At 41.9% G+C, this 13,315-nt stretch overlaps 1 protein-coding gene across 3 annotated transcripts in view; it reads right to left on the minus strand.

Moving 5' to 3' along the window:
- Positions 1-13,315, minus strand: part of grin2bb (glutamate receptor, ionotropic, N-methyl D-aspartate 2B, genome duplicate b) — a 136,796-nt gene that overhangs the window by 25,766 nt on the left and 97,715 nt on the right. For all 3 annotated transcript variants that reach the window (XM_085459527.1, XM_085459528.1, XM_085459526.1), the window contains exons 9-10: positions 5,427-5,598; positions 616-769 (exon numbers count right to left, since the gene is read on the minus strand). In XM_085459527.1, the coding sequence (XP_085315653.1) occupies positions 616-769; positions 5,427-5,598 (326 nt within the window). The remainder of the gene's footprint in view (positions 1-615; positions 770-5,426; positions 5,599-13,315) is intronic.

Consider the following 13,315-nt stretch of genomic DNA (forward strand, 5'->3'; position numbering starts at 1 on the left):
TCTGCCTACTCCTTTTTCACTTTAAAACATCCCAATGAGCTTTAGAACAACAGAAAGAGTGTCCTGATAAATGTGTGAAAAACGCCTGCCCCCGTGTGCAACATGAAATGAGATTCTCTGGCACAAAGGAAAAAGGACAGAACTTTAAGTTCCTTCTTCAATTATTAAGAAAGAAAATTCCTAAAAATGTTGAACATCTGCTATTCCATTAAACTTTCAGAATAACCTCTCCGTGGACCTTGTTGTGAGATTTTTTTGTCAGCTGCTGTTTTCAAGGCCATAAATTTATCATTTCTCTGTAAACCTGCATTGAATGCCAACAATAAAAATGATTCTTGAAACTTTTTTCAATACTCATCACTGCAGCCATACCTTTTTCAAGTGATTTTGACTGATATCTTGCTCCCTGTTGCTTTTTATGTCTCTGTGTTGTTAAAGTTGTTAGTTTTATTGCTGCCAGAACAGGTTGTTCACCATAAACAAGCAATGTACTCACCTAGTGTCATCTCTGTCTGTGATTCTGCATTTATTATGCGATACGAGCGTGTGTGCACATCTGATTGTTCTTGATTGTGCTGTACATCTGCCAGGACCATCAGGTGTGTTTTTACTTACCTAGAAAGGCCGACGGGGAGACGGTCCCATTGCTACGGGAGACCATGACACTGATGCCCGTCTCAATGAAGGGCACAGAGAAGTCGATGACCTCTGACCTCTCCTCGTTGATGGTGAGCGAACCCACCGCCATGTGGGCGTTCTTATCCACTACCTGAGGAACAAACAGGCAGACACGGACAGGAGGGGAACATAGAAGCTCAGTGCTGAATATTCCCAGGTCTTTAAGGGGGATGGTAAATCAGTGCTATCATTTTTAAACTATCCACCATGTTTGCTAAGAGACCAACAGGCTTTTCCCAAAGATTGAAATCAGGAGGAAAAGGAGATCATTTCCACACTGGGTCAGAGCTGAACTCCCCACCAGCCCAGCCTCCCTCTAAGTGTGTACAGGTATATTTAGTCCAAAGTTTCTGGAGCCTCAGGCCATGAATAAAAAAGGAGGACAAAAGACTGTTAAAAAGGGATGTATGTACGCCAGAGTGAACAGGAATCCTGCATGCTGCTTGTTCCCTCTGTTTGTCACACTTCTTCATAGTGGCCCGCTCTCTTCTTGCTCTCTCGTTCTGTTCTGTTTTCTGCATCTGTTGTCCTATTTCCCCCATTCAAATTAAATCATTAGCTGCTTGCTTAAGCATTTAAGGATGTGTACTAATGAATTTGTGCATGGGTGCATTGCACATTTGAATAGCACTGCCTCTATGCCAACGTACAACAGCAGCAAATATACACCACAATCTATGGTAACTGGTCTGGAGATTTACTTAGTTTACACTACACTGCACATCTTCACTAATCAGTGTTCCCATCGTAATAATGAAATAATTCGCTCGATGTCATGATAAGTTAGGTCTGACATCGCGTTCATTTGTGAAGGCTGCATTGTGGTGGATGTGCAATGTGCAGGAGAGAAATGGGTCTTTCCTTGAGGCTGCTTTCTCCCTCTCTGCCTCTCTTGCCCAATCACTCCGCCTTTCTCTACATGCATTTTTCTTTCCCCATCTCTGATTAGGACCATCATAGCGTCCTCTTGAGTTTTTGTGGAGTTGATCACAGCCTCCCCCACCCCTCTCCCCACCCAAGGCCAAGCTATAGGGAACAAGTGCTGAAGCAGTGAGAAACCAACAGAGAGATGACGCAGTGTGCGAAAACCAAGCTGAAAGGGTTTGTTTTGTTTTTTTCCTCTTTTTAACGTCAAAAATTCCAAAACTTCTAAATTAACATGGAAAAAGTTTATTATCTATGATTAACTCAAAGATGTCAAACTGTTGCAGTTCTTTGCGTACTGTGTTTTAGTAACATTACAAATAGGCGATGATCAAACTTCTGGTTTATAAGAAATCACTGATCACAATCCAAACAGAGTTAGCACCATATGCTAACACTGTTCAAAAATCACCAGCATTTGCTGGACCAGGATTTCGGGCAAAGTAATGTCTCTCTTATTTATAGGTTATACATCAAAGGCCGTTCAAAGAACTACATTTTTGACATGGCCTCGATACTTGCAGACAGTTAAAATAATAAAACTGGAAATTTTGGAAAGTCTGGTCATTGTTCACTGAATCATTGCTTGTTTTTTTGTGTGTGCAGACAGGATTTTCTGTCTGCGTCATATACAGTTAGAGCGAAATAAAACTCACTATAAAAATAACCAATAATTAAACTAAAGCATAACACTTACTGACTGTAGCAGTATCTGTATTTGATTTCATACTTTAGGCACTTGATTGCTTAATTGATTTTAAAATGCTTAAAATCTGAAAGTCTGTGTACTCTAATGATATTTTCAAACAAATCATTAAAAATCTGGGGAGAATTAGAAAATAATGAAAATATGTTGAATAAATAAACATAAAGCATACTAAATACATTCAAATTGGGTCCACAGTCCCAAAGGCAGACTCGCAGACCAAAGACAGCCTGGGAGAAAACTTTGAAATTAACACGCTGCTATACATAACATAAATAAATCTATGACCCAACCACAAAAGGAGCAATAAACAATATAGATAACATCACGATAATGGCAGCATTATGAAACCGATGGAGGTAAAATGTTCAGAGCAGGTTTTCTGTAGCCGAGCTCTGGCAGTTATTTCCTGATGTGTCCTCCAGCTGTTATCATGACCACACCAGGAATGACACAGTGTGGAAAGAAATAGCAGAGAAATTGCAGCAGTTTTATCATGATGCAGTCTAAATGCATTAAATTTGATGTCTCACTCAACGGTAAGGTTCAATCCATGTCACACAGCTTAGCTTTCATTAAACCTATCACATAATTGCTATAATCTCATACCCTGTACGTGTAATGTGCCAGTGTAATGCAGCCATCATTAATACACCTGTCGTTTTCCTACTGTGACAAGTCAAACATCTGTCAAGAAAAATGTCTGTTAATTAACAGACGTTAAGTGCTCGCCTTCCACTTAATTCTGTTACTCTTTTTGGATATCAGCTCTCACCAAATGTTACAACACTGGCTAATAAGTGACTAATAAATATTTATAAAATGAAAAGAATTACAGTCACCTGGCTGCCTTTTTAGGGCCTTCTAGCAAAGAGATGTTTCTGTAGAAGAGCTGTTTCAAAAATTATTTCACTATCTACAACAAAATGAACTGAACAAAACACTCACATATAAAATGTGCTGGTCTTACTGTTTCTTAGCGATCTTTGGGTTTCTGCTTTAGTGACACTGTACAGGTGTGAGTCATAGTTCATGTGATTTTGAGTCCTTATTCTACCTTTATGTTTAGTCTAGTGATGAGTTTCAGGTTTGCAATCCAATGTTTTGGTTTAGATTTGTGATTTTTATAAGTTGTAGCTCCTTCACTGTTTTCTGTGCCTGTTCCATGCTTAGTTATGCTTGTGTGTTTCTTTTATTTCCTGTTTTGCCTTTAAGGTCAGTTTTCCTTCATATATATATATTACTTTTGTTATCTGATGATCCTGATTGCTCACACTTGTCTCTCATTCTTCTTTTGTTTCTTGTTCCCAATCAGCTCAGGGTGTATAACTAGTCTTGACTTTTTGTTTGAGTGTATAACTACTCCTGTCTGCTTCTTTCGTCTCGTGATATTTTTCGTCTTTGTTCTTTTTCTGATTGCTGTGTGTTTCTGTGATCTCAATACTCTTTTAGATTCCTGTTATGTTGACTTTTATGGGGGTTTTTTGTTTTGGTTTGTCTTTTTGTTTTGTTTGGTTTTTCTTGGGGGGGGGGGGGGGGGGGGGGGGGTGTTATAAGCAGTCAATGAATGGCTTGCATGTTGTTCTTGAAGCATCCACTTCAAGTCCTCTTTTATACACTCCACCCATGAAAGGAAAAAGTAATAGACTCATGAAAAGCAATGCAACCTCAGCTTATGATGTCTTGCTCTAGTTGCAATAACGTATCTCAGTGAGCTAACTAAGGATCCAGTAACACAGGCCGAGATACCAGTCAGTGACTCTGGCAATCACAGGTTGTAAAGAAAAATGTTTATTTCCTGATCATTTGTCAAATTGTCGTTCCAGCCCTGTATTCCAGCCCTAAACCTAACCTTCTCCCTAGCCCTAACCATAACCTTATTCCTAACCTTAACCACCACTTTGATGACGTTAAATAGTGTGTCCGCAAGCGATTTTAAGGAGAAGAGCAAACATGTGTAGATTGAGTCCAAACGGTTCTCACAGGTCCTCAGTTTTCCGATGTCGTCATGTAGGAAGGTGTTGGGTGCCTGAAAACGTAATATGTTGACGATTTGTCACCTAGCGTAAAATGTTACGCTTTGGGATGAGAACGTGTTGTTCCAGAAAACCCAGCATCTTCTTTGTAAACTAGAAGATGAAGCAATTTTCTAGCGACCGCAGGAGGTTTTGGTGCAGCACACCTCTTCACCTGGTCTTAGTTAGCAACTTCCACTTTTTGCCCTAGCGACCTGAGGTTTCCAGGGAGTTGTTAGCCTGTGCGACTGAGGACTGACAGACAACAACCGGCATGCAAGTTTGCCATGAAATAACACAAACTTACACAGAGATATACATTGAAAAAAATCATCAAGTATTAAGAGTCTGTGCACGTGGAATGGACATCACGTGGCTCTCAGATCACAACCATTTCATAATCAAAATAGTTGTCAATCAAATCTCTTACTAAGATGAAGAAAGATGTGCATTTGCTTTCTTAATCGCAATAACACAATCAAACAATCGGCCGCTATTGTGCAAGGAAGCAATGTCTGCATCAGAATCTGTCTATTTATGGTGCACCTTTTTCTGTCATACCTCATTCATGTTGACTAAATGAATGAATGAATGAATGCAAATAATACAATAGATGGTAGGCACCACCATCAGCAACACACTGCTACCAATGATGAGCTATACAAATATAAAGCACTGCAGTTATACTGTAAGTCCAATCGTTATGATGGAAATCAGAGAAAGAAATTAAAAATACTTAGATTTTGAGTATAAACTATCATTGTGTCTCTCTAATGGTTCAATAATGGTTGTATGGCGACGTCTCCAGTGCTTTTCTCCAGCATTCGGCCAGCTATGAAATCCACAGTGAGCTGATTTGCCAGCAGATCTGAATGAAATTGACCAAACTGTCCCGGAGGGTATTTTCAAGCTGATGCTTTCTTTTTTTTCCCAGTGTTGGGATGAACTTAGAACACCATTGATCAGTTTTCTGAACAACAATACACTGCATTTATATCTACATCTGCCTACTGCAGTGCAACAGTATCTAAGGCAGTAATTTATTTTAAAAAGATAAAAAAAACTAACATGGAATCTGGAAGAGTAAAAGAAAATATTCTCACCTCTCCAACCATGCCGTTCCAAGTCCCATTAACCTTTTTGCCGTGTTTGCCGTTGGTGACCAGGTAGAGGTCATAAGTAAACTTGACCGTCTTGGCGATTTTCTTCAGGATGTCGATACAGAAACCTTTGCAGCAGCGCTTGATGTAAATCCCTGAATCACCTGTTTGATTGCTGGACAAAGAGGAATAAATGCAAATCAGAGAGCAGGATAAAAGGTTTCACGAACTCGAGATCAAAGTTTTGTTTGGTCTGAGTACATAAAACCAGCAAATGCAAAAGAAAGAAGACATCACCAAGGTTTGGCACTGATTACCACACCTGGAAATACTAGGTTCAGATATAAACACTTTTAATGTGGATCTTTTTTTTTTACTTACATACTTTTTAAGTTTGCTTTTACAATGCAAATTGTTGTTTGTTTGCTTTTTTTTTTAGCAGACTTTTTCTGATTTTGCACTGTTGGATGGACAATAATTTCCTCAGTGATTAATAAAGTATTCTGGCTGTGATTCGAAACAAGGATTTGATTTAACTCTGGGAAATTAAAATTTTTACCATATTTTATGACCTTTTTTAGATCAAACAATTAATGAAAGAATCAGAAGCAATTGTAACAACAGTAAAAATCCTTCCTGGACGCAACCAAAAGATGGTGCCCATACACATTCTCATTCAGGATGGCTGACTTGAGAAGACTTTTTACAGAGAGAGCTTCCTGATTATCCTGATTGCTTTCACCTATGTCTCATTCCTCTTTTGTTTGTTGGTCCCAATCAGTACAGGATGCATGAATAGTCTTTTTTTTCTTTGGTCTCATCAGATTGTTTGTCTTCTTTCTCCGTAGTGCAGCCTGTACTTTATCATGCTCTTTGGTAGTCGTGTTATGTAGACCTTGTTTAGTCTTTTGGATTTTGTATACAGTCAATAAATTTGTCTTCCTTTATACACTCCACCCCGATATGAAAGGAGTAAGAAACTCATGAAAAGCTAGTCCACCATGAGGGAGACGGCAGTTGATGACCTCTTGCTTGAAATTGTAACTCACCCTAGTGAACTAAGGCCCCAGTCACATAGGCCTAGAGACCAGCCAGAGAGCCTCTGGCAATCGCAGGATGTAGGAAAAATGTATATTTTCCGGCCGGAAAATATTGGCTGGCACTCAGTAGGTGAAATTAGTACCAAAGGGGCTTTTTGAGGATTGACTGCGGCTTAGATTCAACTAAAAGAAATTAAAATTTTACTGTTTAGATCAAATGATTCCTGAAGAACCTCAGAAGCAGAAGCAACAGTAAAAATCCTTACTGGATGCAACCTTATGACCGTTCACATGCTCATCAAGGGGGGCGTGCTACTCTCATTTAACACCTTTTTTATTCTGGGACTCCTCTCGAGATCTATGTTAAATTTTTCTGCTGTTACAAAGACAGATAAATAAAATCTTTCATACCTCTTGCAATAACTCTGAACAGTGCAACTTTATGTTACGTTACCATATGTTATGTCCATATATGTTTTTATATCCTGCTACTTCTGAGCACATAACAGAAGGTTTTCTTTAATTCTAACACTGGGTACTGGACTGACTAAGCCTAACAATGTAGATTCAGTAGTTGTTGTTTTTTTTTTTAACTGATTGAACTGAAACTAAAAATTTAATATTCATAACAGATAAAGATAACAAGTCGATTCAAGCTTTCTATCTGAAGCCTTTCAGCCAAAAATCCAAAGCAAACTACTGCCAACAGCTTAATGGGTGACACAAAAATATAATATATTCACAGACATATATATACACATATACACATATATATATACATATACACACATATATATATATATATATATATATATATATATATATATATATATATATGTGTATATATATATATATATATATATTAGGGGTGCAACGATATTCGTATCGATATTGAACCGTTCGATACAGTGCTTTCGGTTCAGTACGCATATGTATCGAACAATACAACATTTGTAATTTATTTTATCAACTTTCCTTCTGACGATGCTGTCTGTGTTGAGCGCTCAGTGAATCTGCGTTCGACTACTCTGCCTAGGCTGCACTGTTGAGCGCAGATCCACTGAGCGCTCAACACAGACAGCATAGTCAGAAGGAAGAGCGCAGGGCAAGCTAGCAAGACAGAAGTTAAGCTCTCCTTGCAACATGGACCTTCCCTAGGGTTGCCAACCGTCCCTTAAAAAACGGAATCGTCCCGTATTTAGAAACAAAAGTACACGTCCCGTATTGAGCTAATAAGGGACGCACTTTGTCCCGTAATACAGTGATAATCAAAAGTAGTCTATAACTTTTAATGGAATTAACGCTTTGTTTGAAAACATAAATCCCAGTCCCTCTCCTGCTTTGTGACCAATGAGCTGACAGCACACTTATGACAATTCGAGTATGACAAGTCAGATTACCGCTTATCTCATTGGTCGAGGAAAGGTCGCTTACGGAGAAAATACCGGAAGACAACAGATGACCACAACAAGAAGCATGGCCAACAGGGAAACAAACGCCGACACTGCGGTGCAAGTCCCGGACGACAGTACACCTAAAGCTGGGCAGACACTGTGCGATTTTCAAACTGCACAATTGACTCGCCTCTCCCTTAGAGATAGGGTGAGAAGTTCGGCCATCCGGGAGGGGCTCAGAGTAGAGCAGCTGCTGCTCCACATCGAAAGGAGCCAGCTGAGGTGGTTCGGGCATCTGACAAGGATGCCCCCTGGGCGCCTCCTGGGTGAGGTGTTCCAGGCATGTCCCACCGGGAGGAGGCCCCGGGGCAGACCCAGGACACGCTGGAGAGATTATATCTCTCGGCTGGCCTGGGAACGCCTTGGTATTCCCCCGGATAAGCTGGAGGAGGTGGCTGGGGAGAGGGAGGTCTGGGCCTCTTTGCTTAGGCTGCTGCCCCCGCGACCCGGCCCCGGATAAAGCGGATGAAGATGGATGGATGGATGGACAATTGACTCGCAGGGGTTAGAAGTTGGTAGGTCACGATGCAGGGTCTCACCCGATGCTCTGATGCGACCTGAGTGCGCACACTGTGCCTCCATAAAATGAAGGTTATAACAGAAAATTTGTCGCTCGCTCTCTCTGTCTTTCACTCACACAGACTCACCACCACCATCAACTTTGCTAAATTGCTAATGAAAGACATTGATCAGGCAGCTGTGATTGAGCAACAGTGTAAATCCAACTATTTTCACGGTTGTTGTGGTCGTGATAATTTTGTGATGCCACATCAAAAAGGCTCGGATGAGCTTTCCAAAGTTCTACAAGTTGTGCCTCCATCGCTTGTGTCCAGATCACACGCTGCACAGCCGTGCTGCTCCATCTTTTTCACCGACGTTTACGTGTTTGCGTGTGAGCAGCTGCGGTGACACCCTCACGAGCGATTGATGATCGGGAGCTGGTCGTGAGGTGTCCCTTATTTATTTTTCAGGGAGTTGGCAACCCTAACCTTCCCCACCCTCATTCAGATCTGGCGTTTGGAATTATTTTGGTTTTCATGTGACGTATGACCCTGAAGGTAAGCGAGTCATGGACTAAAGTAAAACAGTATGTTGGATGTGCCATGCAATGCTCAATTACATGGGTGGGAACTAGTGTGTTAGCGCAGTTAGCTCGTTAATGTGTTGGCCGTATAGCCCCATGCACGGGGCGATCGGCGGTAGCTCGTTAACGGAGATTTGCCGTGTTGTGGCGTTAAGGTCATTTCAACGAGATTAACTGTCACGGTCCGTGGAGATAGACCGTGTGGGAATGTGTGTGTTGGACCCAGACGCGAACACAAGCGAAGATGCAGGAGTGGATTAAACAAAAGCGAGCCTTTTATTATGGTTGATAACAGAACAAACCAGAGCGAGGGCAGTATAAGGGTAATAGTTCAAACAGAAAACCTAAACTGGACATAAACTAAGAAAAAGCTATGGCTGGAGATACGGAACACAGGGGGTGGTAACACAGACGACGCGACACAGACTGCATGAAACACAGAGACTAAATACACATGAGGGATGATCAGGGGAAGTGGATGCACACGGGGAACACAGGTGACACTGATAATCATGACAAGACACGGCAGGAGTGAACGCAACACTGATGGGAGATGGGCAAAGTAAAACGGGAAGTACACAGAGGTTCAAACAGGAGGAGAGAGAGCACGGGGAGAACGCAGACATAACGGGCTGGGGAAAACATAGAATAAAACACAAAGAGAGACGAGGGCTCATAAATACACAGAGGGGCACACAGGGGGTAAGAGTCACGAAGGGAAAACACTTAGGGAACAACACAACAGGGCAACTCAGGAAACATGGCCTAAATAAGGAACGAAATACAAAAATACAAGGAACTAAGAATACTGGGCCCACATGGCCCAGGACCATGACATCACCCCCCCCCCCCCCCCCCTCAAGGGCTGGCACCAGACAGCCCAAACACAGAAAAACCAAAACCAAACAGGAAACGACCCAGGGCGGGCGGCGGGGGCCCAGGATGGAGGGCTCGGAACAGAAAACAAAAGAGCACAGCAAACAACAAGCTCGGGTCCTCTACCAGAGGCCTGGGAGCTTGAGGGTCCTGCGCAGTATCTTAGCTGTTCCCAGGACTGCGCTCTTCTGGACAGAGATCTCCGATGTTATTCCCGGGATCTGCTGGAGCCACTCGCCTAGCTTGGGAGTCACCGCACCTAGTGCTCCGATTACCACGGGGACCACCGTCACCTTCACCCTCCACATCCTCTCGAGCTCTTCTCTGAGCCCTTGGTATTTCTCCAGCTTCTCGTGTTCCTTCTTCCTGATATTGCTGTCATTCGGAACCGCTACATCGATCACTACGGCCGTCTTCTTCTGTTTGTCTACCACCACTATGTCCGGTTGGTTAGCCACCACCATTTTGTCCGTCTGTATCTGGAAGTCCCACAGGATCTTAGCTCGGTCATTCTCCACCACCCTTGGGGGCATCTCCCATTTTGACCTCGGGACTTCTAGGTTATACTCGGCACAGATGTTCCTGTACACTATGCCGGCCACTTGGTTATGGCGTTCCATGTATGCCTTGCCTGCTAGCATCTTGCACCCTGCTGTTATGTGCTGGATTGTCTCTGGGGCATCTTTACACAGCCTGCACCTGGGGTCTTGCCTTTTCGTCCCTTGCCCACCGATGCCTTCTTGTTCCAGTAGCCCACTTTTCGTCAGGGTGCCCTGGTTCCTCAACACCTGACGCGGACCTTGTTGATCCGGGCGACGTCCGAGCCGGCATGCCTTCATATTTATCTGTCTCGCTCATGTCTGCGGTAGGCTTGCTTAGCATAGGGGGTCTAGCCTTAGGACCCTTACTGGATACAGACGCCCCAGGCAGGAATCGAACTTGCGATCCTCTGTTCCAAAGGCGTGTAGTTTAACCACTACGCTATCCAGCTATATATATATATATATATATACACACATACATACATATATGTGTATATATATATTTAGTATATATTGATACAATATATATAAATATGTGATATACATATGCCCTATTAATAACTAATTTACTAAAAGGATCACAGTTTGACTTTGCGGTCACGCTGTTAAGATGAACATATGAAGACAACTTGATGATGAGCTGACTTTACTTCAGCACAAAGTAGAAAAAAACATTGACTAGTCTGAAGCCTAAGCTGTTAGTGCATGTTAGTTTAGTGCATTTCTTTTATATTCTTTTACACTTGAATTCGAAGCCTGTGCTATGTTTAATACATCCATCTAACACTGCAAATCACAAGGAAAAGTTTAATATGTCACGACTAATACTCACTTTTCTCAGAGCAAGAGCAGAGAGCACGTAAACACATTTAGAGGCTGTCATCCAAATTACACAGTCATGAGGGACTAAGAATAACGCACTTTGGGGCAAACATTTAACCAACCTGTGCGTCATCAGTCAATGGGTTGTTTTGGCTTACAGCAGATACAGGTGCACAACAGCTGTGAATGGAAGCTCTGGCACTGTTTGCTGGATATTTCCAGTGCCAGACTAAGGACAAATGTATTTGTTTGAGTGTTTTGTATTCACACAAGGGTGTGTCAACTTCTATTTATCGAAATTGTGGTTTTATGAATTCAGCTATATCAAATGAACAACCTTCATGATTGTGCATGGACTAAAGTGGTTATTAATGTTTATTTCGGTTTTGGCAACAATACTGCGCCCGTTTATTTATGCTTTTGTGCATACAAAGGTGACTCTGCAGCGCTCTGTGAATCTGGCTCTTGCAGTATTTTTTGGGTAGAAATAACTCCTGCATATTGCCTTCGAAGTATTGATGGCTGCTCCTGAAATGCTATATGTGTTGCTGAGAGAGAAATCTTGAGAAAAGAGGAACGGGAGAAAGAACACGGTGAAAGATCTGTCAATAAAAACAATGAGCTCCAAGATGTAGCACACCCTGAGGAGATTTCAGGTACGCCATTGATAGAAAAGGAGGCCAATGAAGAACAATTAATTATCACACTCTAAGGACAACGGGATGGCAAGAGGGTCATGGTGAAGAGGAGGGGGGAGGCAGAAAAACAGGAACAGAAAGCAAGTCAGTAATCTGGTTAGCAGAAGTAAAACAAGTGGCACATTTAGTAAAGACAAAAACAGGAGAACCATTACAGCATGCTGCAGGGGCGGCGCGCTGTAATAAGAAAGCCAAAGATACACAAAAAAGAGAAAAAGCAAGCAAAACAGAATTATTCAAGGCTGTAAGGAGTGTGTTTGATTGTAGCACTTCTCCTTTTTAAAAAGAAAACTAGCACAGACTTCAAAATATTCTATTAAACTACAGACACAGCTGGTCCAAGGTTGATGTTATTACAGTTTTTCTCAAATGTTAAAACACAAAAGCCAATCCTGTAACCCAAATGACCAGTAGTCTAAACACATTTACTAAATGTAGCCACCATATTCCAGTACCATAAACACATGTCACATGAAGACACAATTCACAAAACACAACCCTCTGTACTCATAAATCTAAACACATTTTTCCTTGCTAAAACACATGTTGCAAAACAACTCTGCTCATATCCTCAAATGAAAGCCCATGTGATGCAAAATGCTTGCCACAGTCACCAATCTTTGAACACAGGGAACACACCTGGCGTCATTCACTACACACAATGACTCAAAATTGAAGACACTTGTTGCTAATGCTGTACCCACATGTAAAAGCAAGTTCAGAGTGCACAGTATGCTGAAGGTTCCAAACAAACACAATGGATGAAGGCAGAGTCAGGGGAAGAGGAATTTGATGCAGAGGAGGGAGAAGAGCTGGCCCTGGAAGAAGAGGAGCAGGCCAATGAGGAAGAGGAGTTCAAATGAGAGGAGGAAGAGGAGCAACCAACGAGGAAGAGGAGAAGGCCAACATGGGAGAGGAGAAGGTCCAGGAGGGAGAGCAAGACAACCTCGCACCATCATTACGGACGAGATGCGAGCAACAGCTCAGCGACATGATGCCGCACAGTGATTGTGGTGTGTGTGTGGTGTGAATAACGTAAATAAAAAAACTTCACACCCTGTTCATGTTTTCAAGATTACTGTTGTGTGCAATAGATTCTGTTTTTGCATTGAGTTGTGTTACAGTAGTGTACGTACATGCAGGATTTTCTATAGATTTATACTACTCATATGAAACTCACAAATCTAAATGCCTAATCCTCTGCAGAGATCTACGACGATCCGTTACTGTATAGTTTCTAAAATATGCATTGGCAGTTATGAAACAAAGAACCTTCTCACAAATTGAGCATTGTGTTTTCAATTGTTTTGCTGTAGTGTGTAATGCTGTGTATAGTGTTTATAGTTTTGACAGCTTCGAGCTGCTCTCTTGGTGTG

This window comes from Copadichromis virginalis, linkage group LG6 (assembly GCF_057382275.1).
Source record: "Copadichromis virginalis isolate Kocher_CV1m ecotype Utaka linkage group LG6, C_Virginalis_male_GT1.1, whole genome shotgun sequence".
NCBI lineage: Eukaryota > Metazoa > Chordata > Actinopteri > Cichliformes > Cichlidae > Copadichromis > Copadichromis virginalis.